The following is a 16,523-nucleotide window of genomic DNA, read 5'->3' on the forward strand; positions in this document are numbered from 1 at the left end:
GTGGCGGCAAGGGCAGCACAGTGGGGAACATCACTGGTATCTGCTGCCAGGGAGAGGAGCCCGGGGCTGGGGCTGGAGCTGGGAGGCAGCTGGAGCCAGGGCTGGGGAGACAGCAGCTTTTTGCAGCCTCCCAGCTGCAGCCGACCCAGGTTCTGGGTAGCTGCTGATAGCCATGGAGCCTGGGCTGCTTCCAGCAGGGCTTCCATCCTCCCAGCCGGCTGCTGGAAGCATCCCAGGCTCCATGGCTATTGGCAGCTATCTGGAACCTGGACTGGCTGTAGCTGGGAGGCTGCAAACAGCTGCTGGTGCTGCCTCCCCACCCCAGCCCTGGCTGCCTCCTGGCCCTGGGCTCCAGGAAGACAGCAGGTGCCGGCACTGCACCGATTTGAGCTGGGGCCATGAGCAGCATGGGGCTGGGGTCAGGGCCACAGGCAGCACAGGGCTGTGGGCAGGGTGGGGCTGGGGCCAGGGCTGCTTGGCAGGGTGGGGCTGGGGCCGGGGCCCACGGGCAACAGGGGGCTGGGACTGGAGCCCAGCTGTGGGCAGCGTGGGGCTGGAGCTGGGGCCAGGGCCCAATGGCAGCACGGGGTTGGGTCCTGCAGCAGTACAGGGCTGAGGCTGCAGCCAAGCTGTTGCCAGCACCGGGCTGGGGTGGGCGGTGGCAGTGGTGCTGGCTCGGCCTAGGCCCCTGCAGGGCCAGAGCCTGCTGGCAGCATGTGGCCAGGTCCTTTGGCAGTGCCGGGATGGGGCTGGTTCCTGCGTGGGCCCCGGCCTCATCCTGACAGTGCCGACAGCCCCAGCCTGGCAGCAGCGCTGTGCTGGGGCCGGCGGTGGTGAGGGCTCGGTCTGGAGCCGGGCCCACCAGCAGCTGGTACCACTGTTACGACTGGGGCCTGGGCATGGCCCAGCCCAGCCCCGGCTAGCTGCCAGGGCCGTCAGCAGCGCTGGGATGGGGCCAGGGCCTGAGCAAGTCCATGGCCTCAGCCTGGCAGCAGTGGTGGTGGCAGCCGGGGCCAGGCTCGCCAGCAGCACGTGGCCAGGGCTGGGGCTGGGGACAGGCCAGGTCCACAGCCCTAGTCTCATCGCCTGGCCCTGGCCAGCACCATTGCCACCACCCGGCCCGGCAGCAGCACTAGACTGGGGTGGGCAGCGGCAGTGGTGCTGGCCAGAGCCTGGCTTGCCGGCAGCATGGGCTGGGGCTGTCGGCAGTGCTGGGATGGGGCCAGGGCCAGGGCCGTGGAGCTGCTCAGGCCCTGGCCCCATCCTGGTGTTGCCAACTGCCCCAGCAGTCGCTGGGGCCATGCTGTGCTGGGCCCAAGCCCTAGCTGCAGCGTGGGTGCCTGCTGCCGGCAGGCCAGGGCCCAGCCCTCACCACCATTGCCACCGGACCCAGCACAGTGCTGCTGCCGGGCTGGGGCTGTCGGCAGCATTGGGATGGGGCTGGGGCCTGCGCAGGTTCACAGCCCCAGCCCTGGCCCAACAGCAGCATGGGGCTGGGGCCGGCAGCCGCGGTGGTGCTGTCTGGGGCCGGGCCCACCAGCAGCGTGTGGCTGGGCCCAGGTCTGAGGCCGTCAGCAGTGCCGGGACGGCCCTGGTCTGGCAGTGGCACTGGGCTGGGGCAAGCTGTGGTGGTGGTGCTAGCTGGGGCCAGGCCCTGGGGCCTGCCGGCAGTGCAGGATTGGGGCTGGGGCTGTTGGGGCACCGGCAGCCCCCAACCTGGGGGTGGCACTGGGCTGGGTCTGGGGTCAGTGGTGGGACCCGGCTGGGTCTGGGTCCCGAGGGGCTCTTACCTGGCTGGGGTTGGCAGCAGCTCAAGGCTCTATCTGGCCATGGCTCTTCCCGCCCAATCTGCATGCCAATCAGAAATATGCCACGTGCCACCTTCGGCACGCGTAGGATAGGTTGCCGATCCCTGAGCTAGAAGGATAAAATAATTTTGATTTTACATTGTTGTAAGATGAGCATTAGGTTAGAAATATATAACTTTCCTTGCATCTTGTATTCAAATTCCAGTTCAGTAGCTTGGCTTTTTGTTCTTGAGAAATATTTAAATAGAGGATTCTACAGTATATTATGTGTGATTGTTTCAGATGAGGACTTTCAAAATTATGGTATTGTCTGATCTATATATACAGGATTTTTTAATAGCAATATTTCAATTTTTTATAATGTCGTTTTGCTCTACAATTCTTGCCATATTTTACTCACTTTTTGTATAGTGTAAGATTCATACCTATATTCAAAACCTCTTCTAAACGGTCTAGCTAATTGTCCTGTAGGAAGAGATGAGTGTAGGGGGTAGGGTGGTGAGGGGCGCCAGGGTGGGCGGAGGAATTTAGATTATTCTTAAAACACTCAGATGTGACTGGAAATACCTAGACAGAAGAACAAATATGTTCTATTTATCTGAGTTGTTTAAAATGTGATGCGATATTTTATACTTTTTTCTACTGTCACAGGACAAGGGGCTGAATCACTTCTTTGTACTTGCAAGTCCACTGGTTGAATTTAAGTTCTGTTCCTCTTGCAACTGAAAGTCTGCCAGGGATGAGGGGCATGAACTTCCTCTGTAGGAGAGGCCCAGGTCTGACTAGCATAACCTCTAGCTTGGCAAGGCAATGACACCACAGCTGCGCTTTTTTTGAGATGTGTTAATTTAAGTTGCTTGCTCAGGCAGTTTCTATCATTAATCAGTGACAGAGAAGGTAGGTAATTGCCACCTTGCAATAGGCATCCTTTCTTTCACAGCTTGAACATGTGGCTGCCTGGAAGGACTACAGTTTGTACCTTCTCCAAAAATGCATTTTTTCTGCATATTCATCGTTCACTGTAGAATTTTTAAACAAATTGTATAATTTTACTTATAATTATCTAACTCTTAAAGAAGGAGTTGGAAGCTGAACATTACTTTTTGAATGCATATTGTGTTTCTTGATTCTGGAGACTCTTTCCTTTTGAAAAGTTGGTTAATTACCAATTGTCATAAGAATAACAGTATTTTTGAATTTTTAGAAATCAGGTTTTTTTTTAATGCACCATTAGACTATTTACTACTTTCAACCTTAAAAATATCCTCCAGGGGTCAGCATTTACATTGTCATTTGTATTTTGTTTTATAGCGATAACTGATACTTTAAAGGTGAACAGTTATTTTTAAAACTAAGCTATCCAGTAGTCTTCTGCCCTAAAGTGTTAACATATAATACTTAGCATACCCATATTTAAAAGCTGTCTCATCTACGTAATTGTGATTACATTGTCTTTTAAGCTTACTGCAATGAAACTTTCTCACTTAAATGTTTTCTAGTCTAAAAATGTCTCTTCTTTTTTAGTATTATCCCATAGAAGAAGTGCTTGCTGCTGAATATTTACTTGAAGAATTTAGGCCTGATTTAATAGAGATGGTACTGGATAAACTGAAGCCAGAAAATGTTCGGTAAGCTAACTTGGAGTATCTTGCATTTTAATAAAATATTTTATGAAGAGAACAAAGTAATGCAACTTTAAACAGACTTTGATATGCCAATTTTGCAGTGGATAGTAGTGTCTATTATTAAGGTCTGACTGACAATTCCCATAATAAGACTGTTTTCATTCCTTGTGATTTTTTACCAAATATTAACTTTCTGGGCTGAAATTTTCCATGACATGGGTCTGCTGCAGACTCAGTTCCTTCCACCTCACTCACCAAGGGAAAAAAACAACACACGCGCACAAAAACAAACCCCCTGCCCCTGAAAATAAAAATAAAAAGCCTTACCCAAAACTGCTCTGCCAGTTCTCAGATCAAGGCTAGTGAAAAGCGCTTTTTTTGCCTAAATTAAACTGAGACCTTTTTCTTAGAGTAGTTGTGGAGCAGAGGTGTCAACCTCATATCGCTCTATGGGGCAGATGTGCACTGCAAAGCTACTTGTGGGCTGGAGAACCCATCTCCAGTGGAAATAGGTGCTGGCTCAGCCAAAACAAATTCTGGCAGGTCTGATGGCTAACACTGCCTCTGCTTGCCCCAACACTGCAGAACTGCATCCATAGTAAGACTGTAACCCAGAAACTTGGAAGCAGGGCAAGCAGCACTGGTGTTAACCCTTCAGATGCTGACCCTGTTGACCAGCGGCTTTGACAGTCATAGGTATTAATGCTGCTACTTGCCCCAGTGTGAACTTTCCAGATCTGCGGGCCAGATAATATGCCTTTGCAGGCTGGATCCAACCTGCAGGCTTCATGTTTGATACCCCTACTGTAGAGCATTCCTGTGCTTTGGCTTAGGAACTAGAAATCTGTCAAGAGAGCAGCCTTTCTGTCAGGGATATATTTTTTTGCTTTATCCAATGGAAATTCACTAAAATGTGTCCATTTGAAAAAAATGTTTCACTGTTATCTTCCTGCCTGACTTGAAACTTGGGTCTGACTGCAGCTTAAATCAATGAGAGCAGTGCTTTATATATTTAAAGTGCTGTATGCAAAGTGCTAAGAATATTAAAATATACCTTATTTACTCAAATATAAGATGACCTTGAATATGGACAAGGGGGGTTGATTTATATATAGTATCTAATTATGGAGAATTTATAGATTTGATTACATTTTCTAGGGTTGTGTCTACGTGAGATGCTTTGCTGTGCAGTAGACTAATCTACTACACAGTAAAGTGTCACTGTCCATGTGTGTGCACCACTTACTGCACAGTAAATTAGTCTACTGCACAGTAGCACAGGGGTAGGCACTGACCAGGAGCAGTTTTGCTACTGGTCAGTCCCGACACCAGAGGACCACAGGGGGCAGGGACCCCCCACCCCTCAAGTCCTATCACTGCTCAGCTTCCAGTTCTCCACAGGAGCCAGAGCCAATCAGTGCCAGGACTGGGGGGGTTTCTGCTTTACTGTGCAGTCAGGGGCTAGCTGGGAGCTGTCCTGCTTTGGGGCAGCTCCTAGCCAGCCCCCAGGTGGGTAGGGATTTCTGGGAGCTGGCCAGGAGCTGCTTCACTTCTCAAAGGGAAATTCCCACCCTGCTGGGGGCTGACTGGGAGCTGCCCCAGAAGTGGGACAGCTCCTGGCTGGCCCCTGGCTGCTTGAGGAAATCCCTGCCTGGCCTGGGGCTCGCTGGGAGCAGCCCCAGAAGAGGGACAGCTTGCAGCCAGCCCCCAGCTGTGCACAGAAGCCCTGCTGGGCATGAAACTTGTCCCTGCGTGCATGGGGCCAGGAGAGTTCTGCAGTAGCAGCTGTCTCCTGGCCCCATGCACATCAGGACCCTTCCTGATGTATATGGGGCAGCTGCAGCCAGCAGAACTTTCCTAGCCTCATACACATGAGGATTGCCCCCGGGCTAGCACCCTGAGAGAGCCTGGAGCTCTCCCTGGCTGCTGCATGGTACCACAACAGGGTAGGAGCATCCCTGTACTGGGCTACTACCATTGGGAGCAAATTTGTTCCCAATAGGGAGCACGTGTAGACATGCTCCCAAGGAGGGCTTACTGCACAGTATTTTACTGTGTTTATAGCATTATTAGCAATATTTATGGCGTTATGAGCGCATGTAGACACACCCCAGGTATAGAGTATAATTATTAGAGGTTTGCCTTGAATTTATCCCCTATCAACTGCTACAGCAGGGCAAATAAATCTAGATGGTCTTGTGGCCCCCTTGCCCTCTGCCCCCTCTCCAGCTTCTTCTCCTGCATTGTCCTTCCTCCCCCTTACAGTCAGATCCTGCTCTCCCTAAGCACGTGGAAGGGAGGGCAAATTTGAAAACACTGAACTAAACATGCCTGTAGTAGCTTGCATATAAGCAAATTAATATGATACCCATAGACTTAGCTCATCCAGAATAGATGCATTTAACCTTTTTTTTGAAACTGCAGCAAATTTTAACACAAGTACTCCACAAATACTCTTTTAAGCAACACTGTTGTACTTATATATAGTACAAACTTTTTTTTGCAAAAATATATATTTCTGTATAAAATATATATATCCCTATACATCTGCAGTTACACATCATCATCCCTATTACAGTAGTATCAACCGCACACCTGCGTGCCTGTCACCATCTCCTTTACATTTTACAGTTGCACAGAAGATGGCCTCAATACCGTCTTTCTTTCCCCCAGGCCCCTCACAAATTTCCTACCTGTTTTCCCAGTCCTTTCAGTCATCATCATTATTGTCATTGTCGTCATCATCATTACTGTCATTTTCATCATCATTCTCTTCCGTGGTCTTGCCTATAACCAGTCTGTGCTAGTGTAAATGGTGCCTTAAATAAGTCCTATGCCAGAGTGCTTGAGAGCCTAAGCCCCCGGAATACCAGGTCTTAAGGATTGATAGTTTGAATACTCTCACGTTTCCTACTCGGGAACTGCCTTCCTCATCTTGCCTGTCATGTCTTGGTCTTGTGTAATTGGAGGGACATTCCTTGATGCCAAAAGAGCTCCATATGTAGGTCTCATGGATGTTGTCCCTATAGAGCTCTGCCGCTTCCTTTTACCCCATCTACATACCAACTGGACATATAGAAGCTGTCATCTCCTTAGCTCTAAATGAAGGCACCTGTAATCTCTTAGTGCCTTCTGTTAGCCCTATACTCACAGGGGTCAGTGCCTAAATTCCAATTACAGCTTTATTCACCCCTCAGTCAATTCATTAACTTAATTGATTGCATATAGTTCAAACTTAAATTAATCTTCTGGAAGCTCCCCTCTGAACCAGTTAGGACTCAGGTCTCACAATCAAATGGAGCAACTTAATTCATCTTAATAAACAAAATTAACATCCTTAAATACTTGTCCACTCCTGGTCCTGTTCATTCAATTAATTGTCTTTGGTGATCACACCACCACAATCAGATGAGTTTGTCTCACTATTAATTCATTCAGGTTGGTCCCTCTATAAATTTGGTTGCTGCATACCAACAAACTGTGACAGCTGGGTCTCGTGTTGCACCAGCACTGTCACGCTCACAAGGCTTCCATCAGCTGCCTCAGGGATTAGCATAGGACAAAAGCTCCCCTATCTTCAAGCCCATCCTGTCTGCAGTTTCTGAGGGCAACCCATCTCGTCCTTCAGTCCCAGGGTTGTAGTACCTTGTACCAGGTGACCCTCCGAGCACCCAGCTCTTGAAGATGCCTCTGCTTCCAGCTCCATTGCTAGTCATATGCTTGCTACCTCCACACTACTCCCCATTGTGTGCGAGCATCTCACACTCCTGCTGGTTTTACCAGTGGCTCCCTAGCATCCCCCAGTCTGCAGAGACCAGGAGTTTATGTAGCATGGCTGCATGCAGAATCCTGGCTCCTCCGCTGCTGCTGTCATCCCTGCAAGGACGTAAGCTGAGTCTCTAGCCCTTACTGGGCTCTGCTGTTTTCTCCCAGTAAGAAAAGAGGGTTTTCTTGCAGTCCCTAGCTCTGGGTGCTTTGGGGGGCTGTTCCTCCTGCTCTCACACCCAGTCTTTTCTCTGTGCCAGTCTTTCCACATATTCTCTGCAGTCTTCTCCCTGTCGTTTTATTTTGGCTTCCTGTAGTAGACCTGCAGCTCGCTTACTCTCGTTCTGACTCAGTCCTTGACTGGGAGATTTGTGTGCCTGTATATAAGCAGGTTCCTGGTCTTCCACAGGGTGCTCCTATATCAGGAGATGAATTGGTTGAAGTGGGCTGTCCCTTGCTACTTGGTCAGGTGGCTGAACAGCACCACCTCTCTGATCAGGGTCTTTACCTCTGTCACCATCACAAGGAGTAAAATTACTCTCCTCCACATTTCCCTGGTGTACGAGCAGTTCCAGAGGAGGTGGTCAGTTGTTTCCTCCTTCCACCAGCAAGTTTGCCTGGGGTAGTTGTGCGGGCTTCTCTGCCTCTGTCTGTGTCTCAGTGCCTACATAGGGAGTGCCCAGTGGGCTATCTGCCAGTTTAAGTCCCTGTGCTCCTTCTGCAGGTCTTTGTGGAAGATTTGCTCCCACACAGCCTGGCAGCTGTGCCTGAGTAGTACATCCATGGGCGACAGTCTATCCTTTGCAAGATCTTGTAGAACCATAGTGGCTCCAAGATCCATGGACGTGAGTTGGGTGACATACACCCACCAGTATTGCAGCAGGTGACCTGCAAAGTATCTTATGAAGTAGTCCATTTTGGATTCTGTCTCGGTTACCAGTTTGCAAATCTGGCTTGTACTTGGCCTAGAGGAACAGCAGGTTATCCAGCATTCCTTGACTCCTTGATCCATTTCATCTTGTACAGCCTGGTCCTTGCAACCTTCTCCCATCTAGAGCCCCAGAAGAAGACGCACATAGCTCTTTGGAGTCTATGGATGACTTTGAGGGGGGCAGGGATAGATTGTCACCTATGGATGTAATACCTAGGCACAGCTGCGAGGCTTTGTGGGAGCAAATATTCCACAAAGACCTGCAGAAGGAGCACGGGGACTTGAACTGGCAGATAGCCCACTGGGCACTCCCTGTGTATGCACTGAGACACAGAAAAAAGCAGAGAAGCCCACACAACTATCCCAGGTGTGAAGATCCTCTGGGGGGAGTTGGAACCAGAGCTGAACAGACAGAAGGTGTGGGGAAAGACTGAGGCCAAAATTAAGCAGAGACTGGGACTGTGGAAGACACGCCTCCTGTCAGTGGGGACAACTGTCTGTTCAGCTCTGGGTCAGACTCCACCTGGAGGATCTCCACCCCTTCATGGTAGATGGAGACCCCCAGGTTGACAGGTCCCCAAGTTTGCCCAGTACCAGGCAGATTCTCTTGCTCACATTGAGCTTGGCCCCTGCTGCTGCTCCACATACCTGGGTATGTTGTAACAGTCTTTCTACCAACCACTTGGCACTGTGCACAGGATGTTGAGGTTGTCCATGTAGGCTCGGACCCTTGTCTCTGCCTCACTTCCCCCAGAGATCTTCACTCTGCTGATCCCAGGACCTCATCTGAGCCAATGGGCAAGCAGTTCCTTTGCGCAGATGTAACACAATTGGGGAGAGTGGATAGCCCTCTCAGGTGCCCAAATCCCTCCATTCACCAGCACCCTGCTGCTCAAGTTGGGGACTCCCATCTTCTTCAGTGTCTCAAAAAGGGACCAATGGATACTCAGTTGCAGGGTTTCTAGTTCGAAGTTCAGCACAGCAGTGTTCAAGCCTCTCTCCCATTGGTACCGCAGGGCTCCGTGGATCTGTCACCCCAGCACTGTGCATGACTGGTCTTCGTGGATCATGGTACTGGTAACAGACTTAAAGCACTTGGCTGAGAATTTTGGCCATCAGTTTACAGTCAAAATTCAGGAGTGTTATGGGTCTACAGTTCTCTAAATCCTTCCTTGCTCTTTTCATATAAAAAGTGTTGAGGTCCTGATCCATTTAGGCCCCCAGGTGATCATCCTACAGCTGTTCCCTACACACCTCCAGCAAGGCCTGTTTGGTCCCAAAAGGTGACATAGAACTCCTTGGGCAGATCATCTGTCCCAGAAGTCTCACCATTCCTGAAGTTGTGGAGAATCTTGGTGATCTCCAGCATCCACTCCTCCACCAGCTTCTGGTCCTAGTCCCCCCAAGGCCCTGGGTGAGCTCCTGCAGGGAGCTCATGGTCTTCTGGGTGCACTGTGTACAGCTCCTGGTAGAAGGCTGCTGCCCTTGCTAGCATCCCTTCATTTGACAGGATATCCACTCCTGCTGTGTCTGCTAAGCTGGTCATAACCTTCCTCTTGGCTTTCTTTTAACCTGCTGAAGTAAGCAAACCACTCCTTCCCTGTCTCCACCCAGTGGCCCTGGTCCAGGAAGACTTTCTTCCTGGCCTGTTCCCTGTACAAGGCCCTGAGCTTTCACTTTCCACATGGCCTCCCTCATGCCCCAGCTCCAAGCCACCTGCTTGTGCAGACTCTGCAGCTTGTAGTTCAGGTACTCATGGTGCCTCCTGTAGAACCAGGCTTGTCTTCTGCCAGCCTGTTGGAAGAAGGGTTCTGCTCTCACTTTAATGCTCGCCCACCACTCTGTGTGGTTCTGGTATCCAACTCTGAGGGTCCTCCACCCTGTGTAGCACTGTCTGAACTCCTGTTGAATCTTTTTTTTCATACAGGAGGTTTGCATTTAGCTTCCACACACCTCAGCCCCTCTCAGGCTGCCCTTCTCCCCATCTCTGCCTCAGTGTTAGGACATGGTGTAGTCCAAGAAGCAGACAGGTGCACATTCAGCTTTTACTACCATCCACCCCTTGGAGAGGAAGATGAAATTGGTGCATGATCTCATCTGCTCCAGAGGGTTCACACAGGTGAAGTTTCCCCTGGGCCTTTGGGCTTTCTTGCCCACGTCCACCAGGCTGTGGTCACAGACAAGCTCTTTCAGCAGTCTGGAGGATCTGTCCAGGCCCATCTTTTGGCCTCTGCTTATTCTGTCTCCCACTTCTGTGAGGCAGTTGAAATCTCCTGCAGTCACCACTGGCCAGGTCCTAGGCATTGCCACAGCCATGTTCTCTAGGAAGGTTTTAGGCCATACAGCATCTTGACAGATGAAAGGAGGTGTGACTCAGACAGTGAGTCAGTTGTGTTTGGCAGTGGTGTGGGAGAAGGGCCCAGTGTGTGAGCAGCAATCCTTCTCACTGTGGTTACAAGTTCACTCACGAGATAGGGGTTGAAGCACACTGCTTCCTGGCTCACCTGTTGGTCTCAGCCTTCCTCCGCGTCATGGGAAGTTCTTGAGTTGGCCATAGAGCACAGCCCTCAGCAGATGACCTTGAGGCACATGCTCCATGTTTCCCAGCCAGTGAAGCCTGCAAGAATCCAGCATAGTCTGCATAGGTTATAGGAAGGTACATCTGGCCTTTTCTATGTTGGCCTGAGCATAAACATTTAGGTCAAATTTTCCTCCCTCTGTCTCAGTGGTAGCTTGCAACAGCCTACCTACGATAATCTCTGTACAGTAGCGGTCTCGCATTGTCTCATTTCAGCAGGATAGCCCATGCCACCCCCGCTGATCTATTGTCATTCTTTCCTGACCATGTGGAGATGCCATGCGACCATCATTTTTCAAACAGAGTAATTATTTTAGAGCTGGACAAGCCACATTCCTGGAGGCAAATGATATTTGCTTTCAGCTGGTCCAGACACTTCCATATGGTCTCCCATTTCTCTTTCTTTAGCAGGCTTCTTTCTTAGGATCCCCATGATAAAAGCTGTGAATGGAGAGGGGGAAGTTGCAGCCTTTCTTTTCTTATATCCTTATCTTTTTAGGCTCTTTGTTCTGGCCCAAGTTTTTCACCAGCCTGTGGAAGTCCTTTGGGGAGACCAGCTCCCTTATCCAGATCATATGGATGCAGACGGACTTCGCATTTCTTCTATGCTTTTGGGGGTTTCCCAGCCATACTGTTCTGTCTCTGGGCTCTCTTGGGATTCCTCCCGTCTCCCTTGCATCTCTTGGGTCTCCATATCTGAGTTGGAATTTTCTCCAGCTTCTGGGGTTCTCTGAGTCCCCTGCTTGGGGATCCAGCTTTTCCCTTTCTCTCTTACCTTCCCCTTCCATTCTTCCAAGTTCCTTAAGTTCTTCAACCATCTGTCTTAGGGCTTGCATGCTGTCCTGAGAGGAGGTTGGGATTTTTCTTTTCAGAGCGTTCCCTTCCTTCTGTTTTCTTCATATTCTCATTCTTCCCTTCCCCCTTTTTCTCTGTTGCTGCCAGGTGGCTTAAGGCTTCTGGAATATCTAGTCTCTTCTTTATTTTTTGCTTTGTTTGCAAAGGAGATGGGGCAATCTTTAAAGACATGCCACTTCTCCATGCGCAGACGGCAGTGCCAGTCCTGTTACAGCCCATAGCTTCATGTCCTTTTTCTTTGCAAATGGCACAAATTTTATTTGGGCATTGTGCCACCAAATGGCTCTGCTCCCCACATTTGCAGCAGAGCTTAAGGTAGCCCCTGTAGAAGACAAAGCCTCTGTGGGGGCCCAGGGAGATAATGGGGGTGAGGTGCTGCACCTCACCTGGATTCCCAGCCTTGGTTTTCAGCATTGCTGTGGCCCTCCGGGCTCCAATCCACACTCACACCTTCTCCTGGACCTCCACTACTTTTCCCACTTTCTCACAGTGTCTTGTAAGCAAAAAATGTATGTCCTCTTCTGTTGTTTGACTGGAGTACATTTGGATTGTAATCAGTTTCTTGCTCCTTGCGTCTCTCCCGGCAAAGTGAAAATCCTCCAGCTGGGGATTTACCTCAGCCACCTGAAGCTGTTGCCAGGCATCTGTTCTGCAGTTTTCATTCTTGAAGCCCAGTTCCCACTCTCTGACCCAGCACACAAATTAGTCAATGCAAATTTTTAAGGTCTACCTGTAGCGGATCCTGCATTATCTGGACTAAGAAATCTCTCTCCATTAGTAACTTTCTTGGGTGCAAATGTCCCATCTTCACCCTGAATTTCACAAGGAATCCTCATTTTCTTATCTGTTTTGGTTTCTAGGCTTCTGACCTGGGATCCAGTGACTACTGGTTTCAGTGTCCTGGTTCCCCTGTATGCAAGTGTGGGGGTAGCTCAGGGTTCTGTATCCAAACTGACAAAAACAGATACTAAGGGGTCTCTGTGCACCTGGGTCACTATAATGTATCTTGTTCAGATAGGCTGTACTAACTTATCCTTGTGATAGGTTCCCATCAGTATGTTTGCCCAATATGGGCCATGTGTTTTGTAGTTCAGCTCAGTGTTGCCTGTGTTTTTAATCAGCTTCAATGCTGGTATCTGTTACTGGGCACGTGTTGCTTTTGGCAGCAGTTTAGTGATGAATAGACAGTGTATTTAATGAGGTTTTCTGGTATGTGAATGTAAAATGAGGTTTTTTTTCCCCATGCCAATTGGGGAGAAGGGGGGACCTCCTCTTGTATACGAGTACATAATTTTCTAGCAATCTCAAATTGGACTTTGACATTAATATTAATGTGCATCTGCTCCCCTTCTGTAAATTTGGGATAATACAACTTCCTTAAGAGGTGAGGGGGTAAAGAAAAATGGTTTGTTTGTAAAACATACAAATATTGTAGTGATAACTGACACTAAAAAATTCATTCCTGTGTCCTGAGAGCATAATTTGAATAATATAGAGAAAAAGTCTAAGGCCACAATATGAACGATAATACAAAAATAAAGCATTTTATAGCTGCTCATTAACTGTGCACTGAACAAGGCAGGGCTTCTGTGGAAAAAATAGCATGTTTAAAGCATAATTAAAGTCTGTATCATAATGCATATGCACAAGGGATCAAAAAAAGATGGTACCAATCAACTATCATATTGGCATCTCCTAATTTAGAGCTTTATTTGCAGCCTTAATGTTCTTTTAATGCAGTTTTTGTGTTCATTATTATATTAAGCTTGAGTATTAAATACAAATAACATAAAGGTTTGACCTAATTGTAGAAGAGCATGGAAGCCTAGTGTTTTGGAATGCACACAGCCAAATTTTTTAAACTTTATTTTTTCCAACTAATTTATCAGAATATGTTTTGGAATGGAAGAAAAAAGGTAAAAAAGTTGTACTAGAGCTGTGAGCTTGTGATTTTTGTCAGCTTTTGTGTAGAATCCACACTATATGGGATTCTGCAGAATTGAGCGTTTCTGTTTAGAAATTACCTTATAGTACTTGAAGCACCAGTTGGATGTTTTATGTTTTCACATATACTTCCATGTGTGCATACACTTCAGCCTTGCAAAACAACGTTGCCTGCATTTTGGTTCAGACTTACAATATAGTTCACTCATGCATTTATGCCTGTGTGTGTGTGAGCACATGCATATGTTTGGAAAAAATCTCTTGCATTATAATTGCATATAATACTTGTAGTTCAGATAACATGGTGGTTCTCAACCCACTGTACATATAGACTCTTTTGTACCTATAGATATCATGGCGTTAAGGTGCTTAGAAGGATGTGCTAGCAGCATTCAGGTAAAAGAAGCTGTCTGTCTCTGACAGTTGCTGCCATAGCAACTACTGTACTTCAGAGAGCCCCCTACAGGACTGTGTGTTTGAATCCATATGTATTGTGACTTTGGGGTGCTGCAGTTAAACTACAGCCTTGGCAATACGACTTTTGAGAAATTAAGGAACAGCAAGCAATAACACCAGAAATTAGCCAAATTGAAATGGAGATAACTTGAACATTTTCTTTTCAAACATTTCTTCTGCCATATAAAATGCTTTGATTTTCAGAATGTTCTTGCATTGATCAGATAGTTGATGCTGTTCTCAACAATCAATTTACTATGACAAGAGCAGCATCAATGGTAAAGATGTATCCTGCTTATTAATCAGCATCATGCTGTACTTAGGTCTGTTATATTACTACATGTGGACCTTCTTGGTGTTTACTAAGAAAACTTAACCAAAAATATTAATTGGATTTAACTTGAAACAGACTTTTAAAACTGACCAGAAGCATTATGTAGACCAGGTACCAGGTTTTCAAACTAGTTTGGTAAAAGTGATTCAGGCTGCTGAATGGCTTACTCCAACTCGTTTTAAAATCCACTTACATGAACCAGCTTTAAAAAGGTCTAAACTTTTTAGGGAAACTTACACTGACGACTTAATCTGTGTAGAAGCTGCTCTTTATAACCATAAAAATTAGGGATGCACCGATAGCGATTTTTGGGGCTGATACTGATAGCCGATATTTAAGGAGGCATGTTGGCTGATACTGATCCTATTTCTGATACAGCTGCCTCCAGCTGGTAAGTCCGGTGTGGTGGAAGGGAAGGGGCATGGGGGGGGAGCAGATCAGTGCCCCCTGTGGTGAGGGTTGGGGCAGGGACAGGTGCTGCCCAGGAGGGGCGAGGGGGGGCAGAACTACGGCTTGTGTGGGGACCAGGTGGCTTCCGCCACGTTTGTACCTGGGAGGGCATGAGGGAGGCGTGTGCCTGCCAGATCTGCACAGGGTGGGCTGCAGCCAGGGCTGCGCAGGGCTCTTCTTGGCATGGGCTGGGGTTGGAGCTGGTGTCAGTAGCGCTGGGAGGATGCTGCATCCACCCCAAGTTTTGCTGCCACCGTCAGCCACCCGGTGCAGCCCTGGTGAGTTGGTGGAGGCAAGGCATTGAGCTGGGGTTGTGCTGGGTGGTGGTGGCGAAATTTGGGGTGGATGCAGCATCTTCCCAGTGGTGCCAGCACCCACTCCGAGCCCAGCCCCTGCCAAGAAGAGCCCCATGCAGCCCTGGATGCATCCCGCCCTGCCCAGTGCGGATCTGGGGGGGCACATGCACCTCCCCTCGTGCCCTCCCAGGGTGCAAGCAGCTCTCCCACCCCAGCTGGGCAGTGCCTGCCCATGCCCCTACCCCCTTCCTCACTGTGGGGGGCATTGTTTGGGGGGCCCCCCATGTCCCTTCCTTCCCCTTCCACCACATTGGACTTACCAGCTGGAGGCAGCTCTCTGCACTGCCTGAGTGCTGCACTGCAGCTGTGCACAGCATGGGCATTTATCAGCCAAATTATTGTCCCCATTGGGCCAATATCCGATACAGCCAGTTTTCTTTATATCCATACCTATCCGATATTGGATTGATGTATCGGTGCACCTCTAATAACAATACGTCTTTTTTTTTTTCATGTCTTAAACTTTGATCTCAGGTGTATAAGAAGTCTATATTCTGAATTAAGAATAGTTCCTCGCAGATGATTTTTTTTAATTGTGTGTGCTGGCTACCAGTATTCTGTTTTATAAATGGTTTGAAATGTATGGCATACTTTGTGAACTTCAAGAGTCTTTGGTTTATCCTGAGCTGATACTATTAGGAAACGTGAGTGTCATTTTGGAATTTTCTGTGGAAAATATACTCTGTGCATTACACTGATTAGAACACAAGCCAAACTGCTTGAAGTGGACACAGTAGTATAAGTATTACTAAAAGTGTAATACAGTTAAAAAAGGTGTTGGGAACTGGAATTATCTAATTAACATACATTCTGAAATGAATTATGAATTTTTTCCCTTACATGTAGGTGATCTTTTAGTGTGACATGCTCTAAATTTCCCAAATAGTTATTTTCTTTTAATAAATTTTAATAGAATATATTTGTAACTGGGTATGGTTGCATTTGTTTAGGGTAGTTTGGGCTTTCTTTTTTTGCACTGATATCCTTTTAAAAAATCTATGTAACATTTTTAGAGAAATGAATCAAGTTGATCTGTTGCAGTGGGTAATTATTTTGAATTGTTTAGGCTTTGGAATTGTTTTTAGATGCTCTTCATTAGAGCTGAAAGATTATGCTCAGTGTGACAGGGATACTAGCACTCCTTAAAGTAACGGAAAAACTTGCAGCAGATAGTCCAGGCAGCTGAATAGTGGGTAGGTGTACAGGAGAAGGCATCAGGGAAACCCTGTTACCTAGGCTGAGGGGTTGCCATTAAGGAAGAGAAAAACACCTGCTTGCCAGTCAAGGGAGCACTGCATGGAGTAAGCTGGCTGTAGAGGCAGGCAATTAGATGCTATAGGCTAGGACTGCCTAGTGCAGGTGTGGCTCTGCTGCAGTAAGACAATAGGGCAGAGCCTATCTGGTCAACAAGGAAGCAGCTG

The 16,523-nt window shown here is 48.0% G+C and overlaps 1 protein-coding gene across 4 annotated transcripts in view; it reads left to right on the top strand.

Annotated features, from left to right (window-relative positions):
• The window catches only part of IDE (insulin degrading enzyme), a 131,435-nt gene that overhangs the window by 53,745 nt on the left and 61,167 nt on the right, over window positions 1–16,523 (top strand). For all 4 annotated transcript variants that reach the window (XM_019502638.1, XM_019502636.1, XM_019502639.1 and 1 more), the window contains exon 11: window positions 3,333–3,436. In XM_019502638.1, coding sequence (XP_019358183.1) covers window positions 3,333–3,436 — 104 coding nt within the window. The remainder of the gene's footprint in view (window positions 1–3,332; window positions 3,437–16,523) is intronic.

This window comes from Gavialis gangeticus, unplaced genomic scaffold (assembly GCF_001723915.1).
Source record: "Gavialis gangeticus isolate Ggan-Ray unplaced genomic scaffold, GavGan_comp1, whole genome shotgun sequence".
In the NCBI taxonomy this organism is placed as follows: domain Eukaryota; kingdom Metazoa; phylum Chordata; order Crocodylia; family Gavialidae; genus Gavialis; species Gavialis gangeticus.